The 11,810-nt window shown below is 37.2% G+C and overlaps 1 protein-coding gene across 1 annotated transcript; it reads right to left on the reverse strand.

Moving 5' to 3' along the window:
- Window positions 1-442: 442 nt before the first annotated feature.
- On the reverse strand, window positions 443-1,482 carry LOC110314274 (olfactory receptor 5B21-like). The gene has a single exon (XM_021188707.1). The coding sequence runs from the start codon at window positions 1,423-1,425 to the stop codon at window positions 466-468; it is 960 nt and encodes a 319-aa protein (XP_021044366.1). The 5' UTR covers window positions 1,426-1,482; the 3' UTR covers window positions 443-465.
- Between the last annotated feature and the right edge of the window lie 10,328 nt (window positions 1,483-11,810).

Here is an 11,810-nt window from a genome sequence, read left to right on the forward strand (position 1 = left end):
GACTGAAAATTTCTCTCTCTCTCTCTCTCTCTCTCTCTCTCTCTCTCTCTCTCTCTCTCTCTCTCCATGTGTGTTATATGTGTATGCATGTACACAAATGTGTATCTGTATGAGTCACTATTATATTTTATCTCTTTTATAGTTGATAGGTAGGAAGGTTGACTTTATATCTTGATTCTTGTGAATGATCAAGTTTGATGTTTCTGCTTTCCTCTTAAAAGGAAACAATGCATGAGAAAGTAGCCTGGTAGAGTTATCTTGACATATCTACTCTTTCTGTTCAGGAAATCAACTGAAGCATTAGTCTGTAAAAACTGAAGGGAAGAATCCCTCCTCTGCTACTGATTTCCCTGGAAGAAGGGAACAGCATTTGCTTGAAACCCCAAGATGTCAATCAAGTGCCTGGCTCCCTCTAAAGAAGCATAAGCACATACAGAAAGGACTCTCTGGGGATGGAGAAGGCTATTAGGTTTTCATTGGATGCTTCCACTTACTCAGGAGTTTCTGCACTGCCTTCTTAACATCCTTGTTTCTCAAGCTGTACACAATGGGGTTGACCATGGGGGTGACCACAGTGTAGAGCAATGAGAAGACCTTGTTTAGAGCTGTGGCCTGAGTTGCTGTGGGTATAGCATACACTGTTCCCAGAGTTCCATAGTACAGAGAGACCACGATGAGGTGGGAGGAGCATGTGGAAAAGGCTCTTTGCTTTCCTGCAGCTGATGGCATCCTGAAGACAGCAACAACAATGTTTATATAGGAGGCTACAGTGAGCAAGAAGGGTCCCATGGTGACAAAGGAGGCCATGAGGAAAGTAGTTCTTTTTACTTCCTTGGGATCAGAACAAGCCAGCTTCAGCACAGGGGCAAGGTCACAAAAGAAATGATCAATCTCATTGGATGCACAGAACTGGAGCTGGAAAGTCATTGTGACCGTAACAACAGGAGTTAGAAATCCACCCACCCAAGATCCACCTGCAAGCAAGATACATGTGTGGAAGTTCATGAGAGATGGGTACCGAAGTGGGCTGCAGATAGCAAGGTATCGGTCATAAGACATACTTGCCAGGAGAAAACACTCAACTACTGCCATGGAGCCAAAGAAATAAAACTGAGCCACACATCCTGTAAAAGAAATTGCCTCTGGACCAGAGAGAAGGGTCTTCAGCATCTTAGGAGCAATGGAAGTTGTATACCAGATCTCAAGGAAGGAGAAGTTGGACAAAAAGAAATACATGGGAGTTTGGAGGCTGTGGTCACTGGAAGTAACTATAAGGATGATAATATTCCCCAGTAAGGTCATTAGGTAGATTCCAAGAAACATTCCAAAAAGGAAAAACTGTAACCCATGGAGGCTTCCAAATCCCAGAAGGAGAAATTCTTTGATTGCAGTCAGATTACCCATATCTATGAGATTCAGGCTCATGATCTGAGGAGAAGAAATATAAACAACTTGCAAAAGAGCAAACTTACTGGAAAGGAGCAGGACTAACATGTATCCTGTGAAGTACAGAAAGCCTTGTCTCCTTCCTGCTAGGGGCCATTCTGTATATGGTCTACTAAGCAGACTTGCCCAGCAGCTGCTAAATTTCTTCATTTTTTTCTTTTGATGATGAAATAATAGAGAAGAAGTGACAAAAGGAGGAGAGGATTATCTGGCTTATGGCTTGAGGGATACAGTCCTTTGTGATAGGGAAAGCATAGCATCAGGCTACTCTATGGTGGCCTGAATATGTGGCTGGGATGTACCTCTTACCTCTTCATTATTTCAGTGGGCTGAAAAGCACAAATGGGATAGGAAATCCTATAAAATGTAAGGGCTGCTTCAAGTTGCCCACTTTCTCCAATGAGACTCCATGTCCTAAAGATTCTACAACCTTCCTCCATAGTTCTACAAGATAGGAATTCAGTGTTGAAACACATGAGTTTATGTGGGACATTTCTCATTCAACCCAAAATGCTTGTAAAGGGATTTCAAGTTAAGGATCCCTTAAGAAAGAGTGACTCCAATGTTTCTTTTCCACTTTTTTCATTGACATAACTACTGCTAAATCTACCTTTGAGGGTCTCCCAGTAGGAAGCAAATAATGGTGACACTGAGCAGAAGCTTCTCTTAACAATATTACCTGAACTTCTGAAACAATATTAAAGACTCAATAGAAAACTGAATCCCAAATCTTAAAATAACAGTAAATCAGACAAGTCTTTCTTCCTGAATCCCCCCATCATGGTGGATTTCACTAATATCACTGGAAGGAAGAGGCGAATCCAGAATTGTTGATCTTAAATTACCAATAAGAAAAAAAAGAGTTTCTGCTGGGCTCTGTGGATATGTAGCTGATTACTTCCATGGCATCAAATTCCTATGGAAATTGGGGGAAAATGTATGTAAAGTTATTCGCTGGAAATGTTAGAGAAAAATAATGTTCCATCATTCATAAATGGAAATGACATTCCTGACTCACAAGCAGTAGGATGTGCATTTAAGAGGGTTTTTCCTTCTAGCAGCCAGGATGGGTTAGCAGTGAGTCATGGCTATAGCTTCCACTTGCGCACTTGCCCCCCCATGCTCAAAGACCTGTATTTGTGAAGTGGCTGTATGATCATAGTGCTTGGGCTATGATAGGATTACAAATTAGTTTGTGCTGTGGCATAAATGAGGAGACGGTAGGGACCCAGAAGGAGGGGCTTGATTCCATCAGTGTTAAAAACTGAAGGCTCAGTTTGTGACTAGAAAAGAAGGAAGAGCAATCTTTTCTGCTTTGTTTTGGGTAATGACAATGTTTCCTGAAGAGGTTATAAATAAATCACATTTTTTTTGCATGTGAAATCATTGTTTAACTGTACTTAACAATCTGGTTATTTAAAAGAATCGTATTAGAATGTTTCTGAGATATGAAGGAATCTTTCATCATTTATCCTTCACACTAATCCAGATGTTAGTGTATTAGGGTTTTGTCAAGGAAGATCCACTGATACTACAGGAATATAGGACACTTGAACTACATGAAGTAGTGTTGGCAATGATTACAGTGTATAAAAAAAATCAATCAGCAGCTAAGGTTGTCCCTGGAGGTGACAGCTGCTTCCTAATTGGGGAATTAAACTGCAGTGTCCTCTTACCATTTTAGTTTGTCTTCAGAAACTGCCAGCCTGCATTCAGAACCAACATTAACATCATTAGATTTTTATCATTCAATCCCAAGTCTCATTAATTAGTAATGGAATAAACTTGATTCCCCCCCCCTTTGGCTTACAAGCATGTTCTTTGGTGTGTCCAAATTCAAAGGCTTATAGCCTCCTTAAGTCCACACTTTTATTGCAGTGAAGAGAGATTAATATAGATGCAAAAGATAAGTTCAAAGTCTTCTCTGTTTCATTCTCTCACCACATACCTTTGGACACACACATGTTATTGAACTGGTAGTTATTAGGGGTGAAATTATAAGCACAGAAGACCTAGTACCACTCACTGTTCATTAAGGATATAGTTTAGTGGTAAAAGTACCCAAATCAATGTTCTCAATCTTCCTAATGCTGTGACCCTTTACTGTAGTTCCTCATGTTGTGGGGATCTCCAACCATAAAATTATTTTGTTGCTACTTTATAACTGTAAATTTTCTACTGTTAGGAATAGTAATGTAAATATTTTAGGAGATATAGGTTTACCAAAGGGGTCATAACCACAGGTTGAGAACCCTGTGTTAAACAGATGAATTTCTGACAAGTATAAAATGATCACTGTGATAAATGCTTTGAGAGAGAAATATAGAACCTTGATAGAAAGAATAATGATCAGGAATGGGTGGCATGGTTTTTGTGACATCACTAGAGAAGATACAAGTGAGGTGTAAGTTACATGTTTATGCTGATATCAGATGTGCAAGAAATAGTCAGATATGAGACTATCAGAATGTAACTGGTGAGAAAGCTGCTGTCTGATCTAGATAAGAGGTGATAACTAAGCATAAACTAGAGTAGGGTAAGATAAGCTACTTATAGGGCTTTTATCCCATAAGGTATAACATCAAGATGTCCTGCCATTTCTTTGAGTATACATATAAAAGTTTATTTAAGAACTAAAATGTACTGTAAATATACTCAGAGCAGGCATGAAATACAACTTTATCCAGCAACTGTATGGATAGACATGTTTTGTTTTGTTTTCTCCCAGAGATAGGAAGATCAATTTTCTCTTTCTTGGTACCCCTTGTTCCTAGCTCTCTCTCTCTCTCTCTCTCTCTCTCTCTCTCTCTCTCTCTCCTTTCTGAGATGACACTTAATGTCAAAAGCTTAGTGATAGACAGGGCTCTAGCTCTGAGAGGTAGAGCTCTTAGTGGGACTAAAAACAAGCTCTTAAGCAAATACACCACAAATTGTTGTCCTTGTTTCCAAAAGCAACCAGGGAAGAGAACGAATAGGTCAGCATAACCTTTATTCACCCTACAAAAATTGCTCAAAGCCCACGGTTAACAACTGAATTTCAGGAGCAATCTTGCACATGATGTACAAGAGAGCTCAGTTTGATGGGATTGTCAAATTCTTTTCAAAATGAGCCCCCCAACCATCATTAAGGATGACACAATTGCTCAGAACTTCCAATTATCTGTTTTTCCCCAAAAGGTTCTATTTTATTTCATTTTGCTCTTGCATGAGAGAGGTAGATGATAATAGAGTTCAGCCAAGAAAACAATTTTCAGGGGTCAGTTGGAGTCAGAATGCTTTCAGTCTTATTCTTTTTCTCTTCATCATGGTTGTTTATACTTAGGACCATTAAGAGTGGATGGAAAAATGGTGGTCAGAGGTTCTGAAAGATGTACAATTATAATGATCATTATCCTTGATTCACTAAGTAAGGACAGGAGGTTCAGCTTTCTTTATGGAACTGTTGAGTGAATGCAATGGAAAACAGCTTTGTACTTAACATCTAGCAACACAGAAAGGTAATTAATCATGTCATCTAGACCCATTCTCTTGGTATTTTCTCAAACAAGATTTGTCTAAGTACCAATATTCCTATGCAATTATAGTCATCAAAAGGTAAAGCTGTTTGGAAAACAATATAAAATACTCGAAATTCACATCCACCACCTCATAAGATGTTAATGGTTGTATAAGTATAATCATATAATCAAAATGCAGAACCTAAGTATGGAATCAGAGATTAGCTACAACAGTGCAAAGTTACTTCTAGGATCAATTCAGAAGACCCTTTTGGAAAGGAGGGGAGGTAAGGTGGAATTTGAAGAACAACTGAAGGAAGTATAGAGTTGCTTGTCTATATCAATCAGGTACTCTATATTCTTCCTTCCCCCAAACCCCAATACTACAGATTAAGATAGAACATCAGCTTGAAGTTCGATTAGATCTATATTCTACTTGAAAGGGCAATGGCTTGTATCAGGGCAATTGTTTGATGCTAGAGATCAAGGGTAGCTTAGACAAATAAAGAAGTTTATCTTTGAAGCTTAATCCTCACTATTTAGGTCAACCTTTGTTCCAAATACATATTAACTTCCTCCCTAAAATGACACCTTAGAGAAACAAGAGCAGGAACATCATCCACAGAAAGAATCTGTGCGGGCTCAAAGAAAGGATCCTTGACTTGTACCCTAGTAACTCCCCTATTACAGAGGGAAGTTGATGACTTTAGTCAACTCTCAAAAACAAACGTTTTTCTTAAATAACTTAAGCTTATGCCACACAGTAGAACATTTTGGAGAAAGATTTCTTTTTTCCCTTTGAAAACAACTTGTAGAATATTATAGACAGCTCAGTTGTTAAGGGAATTGTACATTAATGATGCTAGAAAAACCCTGATGTCCAAGAGAATGATTCTGTTATTTGTGTTTTTTGCACCTTGAAACCTAGAGACATACATTGCTGAGATGCTTTAAACTAACATTATTGAGAGCCAGAAATGGATTGGGAGATCAGCTTTATTGAGACCTGGTGACAGATATTTCTAATTCAACTATAGTCTTTGGTGCTAATATTTTTGTTTTTCTATTCCATTTGTCAAGATAACAGACAATGAAAGAAGCTAGAAAATGTCTCAGTCCAGATCATATGTGATGTGTCATTATGTGAGATACCTGCAACTTATATGTAAAAACTGTAAAAATTATCTGGATAAGTTATGTAAAAATAAAAACAAATAGGAGTAGGGGAGGAGAACTATAATCAGAATACATTGTATGAAAAAGTCTACATTTGACTAAAAAAAAAAACCAAAAATAATATTAAAAAACATGTTTTTACTTTTGGTTGCATATAAAATACAGGGAGCCTACATAAATATATATCTGAATTAATTGCCTAGATTATATTTAAATATTGATTTGAACCATGTCTATGAGCTTCTATCAAAGATCTGAAATAATGGCATTCAGAAAACACTCAATAGTGAACCTAAGGGAAAAAGTATCAAAATAAAGCTTGAAAAACTTTGCTTTTTAACCAACAGCATCTTTTAAAATTTGTTTTTGTTTTGTTTTGTTTCTCTTGCTCTGAAGCACAAGCACTAGCATCTGATAGACTTCCTGTGTTATTCCACTGACCCATGTGGCAGGGCCCTGAAATGTCCCAATTCATCACTCTAATACTTATCTGATTATATGTTCATTATTCTAGATATCTGAACAATAGAGATATTCCTTTTCTTGCATCTTTTAGTTTTCATCCTGATATTTAATGTGAGTGATGCAGAAAAACTTAGTTTCTTCTATTTCCCCTATCCTGTAACATTTGTGTATTCTAGCCATCACTACTTAACGTTTTTTTCTATGAATCCTTTTTGTTCCTAGATTCCTATTTTTCTGTGACAAATGTTAAGAAGCTGCCAGAGCCACAATAATATGGCATCTCTAGTTTGTGCTAAAGTAGTGGTTCTCAGTCCTCTTAATTCTGTAACTGTTTAGTACAGTTCCTCATGTTGTAGTGATCCCCAACCATAAAACTGTCATTGCTACTTGATAATTATAAGTTTGCTATTGTTATGAATCATAATGTAAAATTTGTATTTCTTAAGGGTCTTAGGTGACACCTGTGAAAGGGTTGTTCAACCCCACAAAGGGGTCACAACTGATAGGTTAAGGACCAGTGTACTAGAGGATTTGTTATGTGACAGGGGACAGTTCCTAAGTGTATAAGTTTTCATGTCAGGCAGACCTAAGCTCTGTCTCCATTGCATGTTATCCCTTTGACTTGGGGTAAATAACTTAATGTCTTGATATGTAAGTGTTTTAATGTGTAAAATAAAGGATAGGAGATAATAAAATGACTTCATAGGCTTACATGCATTTTTTCTAACTTAATGAAACAAAGTACAGACAAAATCCATAAGGAACATCACTACACTCTGACAAATGTGAGCCTATGTGTAGATCATGACTCCAAAGTTATTTCATGTGTCATCTCAATGGGAAACATTGATATAATTTTTCTTTGCTTTCTCCTGATTTTTTTCATATGTCTACTACAGGAACTATATACCCTATGGAAAGTGAGTAACTGCTGATGTAACTTTTACACATCTCAGTTCAAATCTGAGATTTTAATTCTTGTCACTGTTATCAGAAACCTAGATTTATTTTTCTTACCTTTCACTGTCTTCTTTTTTCTCTGCTCCAAAAGCCTGGCCACCATGACCTCCTCCTCTGGATGATTCATCCTGTCATAGACCCAGGCTCTACCTTCAAGGGCGTTCTGAGTCTAGCTGCTATTCCAGCTGCTCAAATTAATATCCTGCTGGAACTTCCTCCCATTAGGGATTCAGGTCCTGCCTATTTTCTTAATACCTTGTACTCATGAAAATCAATTTCCCTTAAGCCTCTTTCCCAGGGGTAATATTTCTCCACTTAACTGGGAAAGTTAAATAAAATGGTAGATCATCTTGCATCAGCAAATGCCTCACCGAACCTTGAATTCTGAACTTGGCGAGTTCAGAGGAGACAGTTGTAAGCAACATTTTAAGCATCATTTGTAACATCTTCAAGAACACCATGTGGACCTAATATAAATCAACATTGATGATTTTAAATGATTTATGACTATTTGTTAAAATAGTTTTCCTCTTTTGACAACCTTTTCCAAGCTGTTAATTCAAGCTATCAAATATACTCAAGAATAAAATAACTACATTATTGAAACAGAAATGTTTATTTGCTACATGTATAACATTTCACCATAGGCACAATTTGAATTAGTGTTTCACTAAAAGTGTATTGTTTTAAACTTTGGTAAAACTTTCTTAATATCAATTGCATTCTGAAAGCTTTCTTACATTAAAAAAAAAGTCATGTAGGGAATTTTGGAGAAATGAGGGAGATTTTCTAAGATTGTTACTATTTTGGCTCCTATGTCTGTATTTAAATGTAAATTTTCAAGTTTTTCATAAAGTGAGTCATCTCTGTCATTTAAATTGATCATTATTTACAATTATCATAGTCTGTCTTTGTGGAAATCTGATTTATCTGGGTTTCAGATAGAATCAGGGGTGTTATTATGTCGTCAATGTTAAGACACCTTCAAAGAGCATACTTCTTTTTTTCCACCAGTACAGTTATCTTCATCTAAGGAAAGTATTAGGAGTCAAAGATATTTTCATTCTCCTTAAAATATTCCCTGGGACAACAAAAGGTACACTTTAGGACTTCCCCTTATATTTATTTCTTAGGATAAAAGGGAAAAATTAATTTGGTGGATATACAACAGGAAATTGAGACAACCAGTTCAAGTTCTCAAATGTGCCATCTGTATATGGGTTTTGAACCCAAGGAGACTGGGCAGTTGGATAAAATTTTCTGACATCTGTTGGTGAGGGTGTACTTCAGATTTCAGGTGGCACTGTAAACATCTATTTGATTCCAAAGTCTATTAGGAAGGTTACACATCCATTAATCAAGTGTCAAGAGAAAGGATTTTTTTTTCTGGAGAGCAGATATTATCACAGGAGCAGTAGGGGAGAGGGCACATACAGTTACATCAGAAATGGCCTATCAAACTCCAGTCTGTTCACTTAATAGATGAATAGCCTTATATCAACTGCTTATGTTCAGAGGATTATCATCTACTTCATGCTCAAAATTTAGACAATATCAGATATCATTAGGTTGCTGTACAGTTTAAATGAAAGTACCTAATACACAGAGTCTTTATTAAGTAGGTATTCAATGGAAATTAGTTCTTATATTTATTTGATAAAAACTTGTGGGAAAGATTATGGCCTTCATCTACTACAAAGGCATATAAAATGCTAGAATAATGCAGAGTTGAGAAGGACTTAGGAGTTCAAGAGAAGCATGGCTTTGCATAAAGTGTCATGTAATATTAAAACTTATATAAGACTCATTTACCAGGCAGTACATTTCCTGGGGTCAAAGAACTGACCATAACTTACATACTTTGCTGAACAGGAGAAAATTCAGAGGACACCAATTAAGCTTAGTGGTGATCTTACTTGCATATAGCTTTGTCCTTTACAAGAATTACTTTGAAGTTGCCAAGGAAAAAACTTTTGAAAACTAGATAACTGGTCCTCAAAGCTTACTGGTAGACTAAAAGCAAAGTTTGTACTAGACCATCCTTGAATGCTATTGATATTGAGTGGTGACTGGGGTCTGGGCAGGGAGTAGGTGCCATTACATAAAGGAGTCTAATTTCCTGCTCTGTATTTCTATGATAGATTCTAGATGGTGAATTGGATCACAAGTTTAATGAACTCCTCTTGTAAGAATTTGTAGTAGGTAAAAGGGTGATTTTCATCAAAGCTTAAGTGGAAAGGACAAAGGAACAAGATCTGAGGTTGTCATAGGAACCTCTTTCCCCTCAAGAGCTATCAAAAGAATTAAATAATGGCCATGGTGCATACTAACATAGCTAATGGTTCTGATATAGGGTAAAGCACCAGATGGAAAAGAAATGTGTGGGAGTATGAGACAAGAGAAGAAAGAAAAAAGGATGTGGGTGTTAGTACCACCACTAGCAATTTTAATCTTTCCACAGTTGGAGTTAACCAAAATCAGAACCCTCTCCCTTGTTCCTTTCTCTCACTGTAGCATGTAGTCTCCAGCTACTCAGGTGATTGACGCTTACCAAGTACCCGTTCTGCATCATGGAATGCACTATGGGCAACACAGGCATTGCCAGAACACATGTGGGTATGAAGGAGCATTGAGTGTGTCATACAAGAGAATGGCTTTGAGTATAGGAAGGCTACTGATTTGCAGTAGTATGGTAGAACATCTTTCCCAGGTTCCAAAAAGATTAAATGCTGCATTTAATAAGCAACAGGAAACCATATGAAGTCTTAAAGCAGTGAACTGACAGTCAAGGAGGTGCTTTAGGAAGATTAATCTGTCAGCAATGCCAAGGATAGATGGGAGAGAGGATTGAGTAGAAGCAATTAAGAGACTATTGCAATACAGTAGTCTATAGGGTACTGAATGAAGCACTCAAATTACAGAATGAAGGGAAGAGCATGGACAGACAGATAATGTGACTGAAAAGAAAACTTGACTAACTTAATTAGTGGATGGGGAAAGCAATCATCTCAATGAGGTAGGACATAAATAATAATCACTAGTGTGGGGCTGTTGCTACTAGAAGAATAGTGACACCCTTCACCGTATTGACTGCTAACCTGAAGAGACATTTGGACCTCAGATGATTAAAACTAGAAGACATCTCTGAAGAGTTTGTCTCACAACTATGGGAAACATGAGATCAGCTTTGGCTAAGGGAAATATCTGGAGCACAAGCTTGAGAGTCCATACTGAATTACTGTGGCAAGGGGCACACTTAGTACTGGGACAGGGGAAAGAGATCATGGAGGGAGGGTAGAAGTAGACATTATGCAAAAAGGAGTTTTAGAAGATTAAATAGTGAACATTATAAACATAACAGGAGGGTCAGAAAGAAAATACAATAAGGAAATGGTTTTGGTGATGAGAAGATTTAGAGTGATTGGTGGAGACTAGTTCCAAGATAGAGTCAAATGTAAAATGGTAAAAATGAGAATAAGGCTGGCATATTGAAGAAAGTGAGCATAGAGCATGCTTAGAAGAATTTTTGCGAGGAATTTTAAGAACCAAAAATACTCAAATGCTGCTGCTGGGACGATGAGAGGTCTCTTTTCAGTAAGGATTACCTTTGTAAATTTGTTAGCTAAAAAAAATTCCTTGCCTGACATTTAATAGTGCTGATATAAAGATTAAAAATGTGTGCATGGGGTGTGATATCCTCATTGTTGGAACAAGATCTTGATGAGGATAAGAAGGGGTAAGGCCAAGCATTCAGTGGACTGTCTTAGCAAATACAGAGACATCTTCCTTGGAAAGCAAAGTGAGAATATACAGAAATACTTGCAGTGAAATAGAGGGCTTTAAAATGGAAATATTTTGAGGTTTTAAAGAAACCTGTATACCTTTGTTTGGTTGGTTGGTTGATTGATTGATTGATTGATTGATTGATTTTTGGTAATTAAGAACAATAGAGAAATATTTCCTCTGGTCAATCTCTCAAACTTTTTCCTAGGACTAAGCTAACATGTTCAATTGAGGCTGACCTCAGACATCTTCTCCCTTCTAGACACATCTTCCTTCCCCATCCAGAGAACTTTTCTTTTTATCATCCAAAGGAATCAGCTGTTTCCCTCTGCCCAAGCACTTGCTTACACTATTCATTTCTCATCTCTCAGGCAATTCCTTTGCTCATTGTTCTTTAGGGAAATCTTTAGTCCTTGGGCACAGAGTATAATGGAACACTTTCCTGACAGAACCAGAATGCAGATTCTGGTATCTGTTAACTGT

The sequence above is a fragment of the Mus pahari genome, chromosome X (genome assembly GCF_900095145.1).
Source record: "Mus pahari chromosome X, PAHARI_EIJ_v1.1, whole genome shotgun sequence".
NCBI classification, from domain to species: domain Eukaryota; kingdom Metazoa; phylum Chordata; class Mammalia; order Rodentia; family Muridae; genus Mus; species Mus pahari.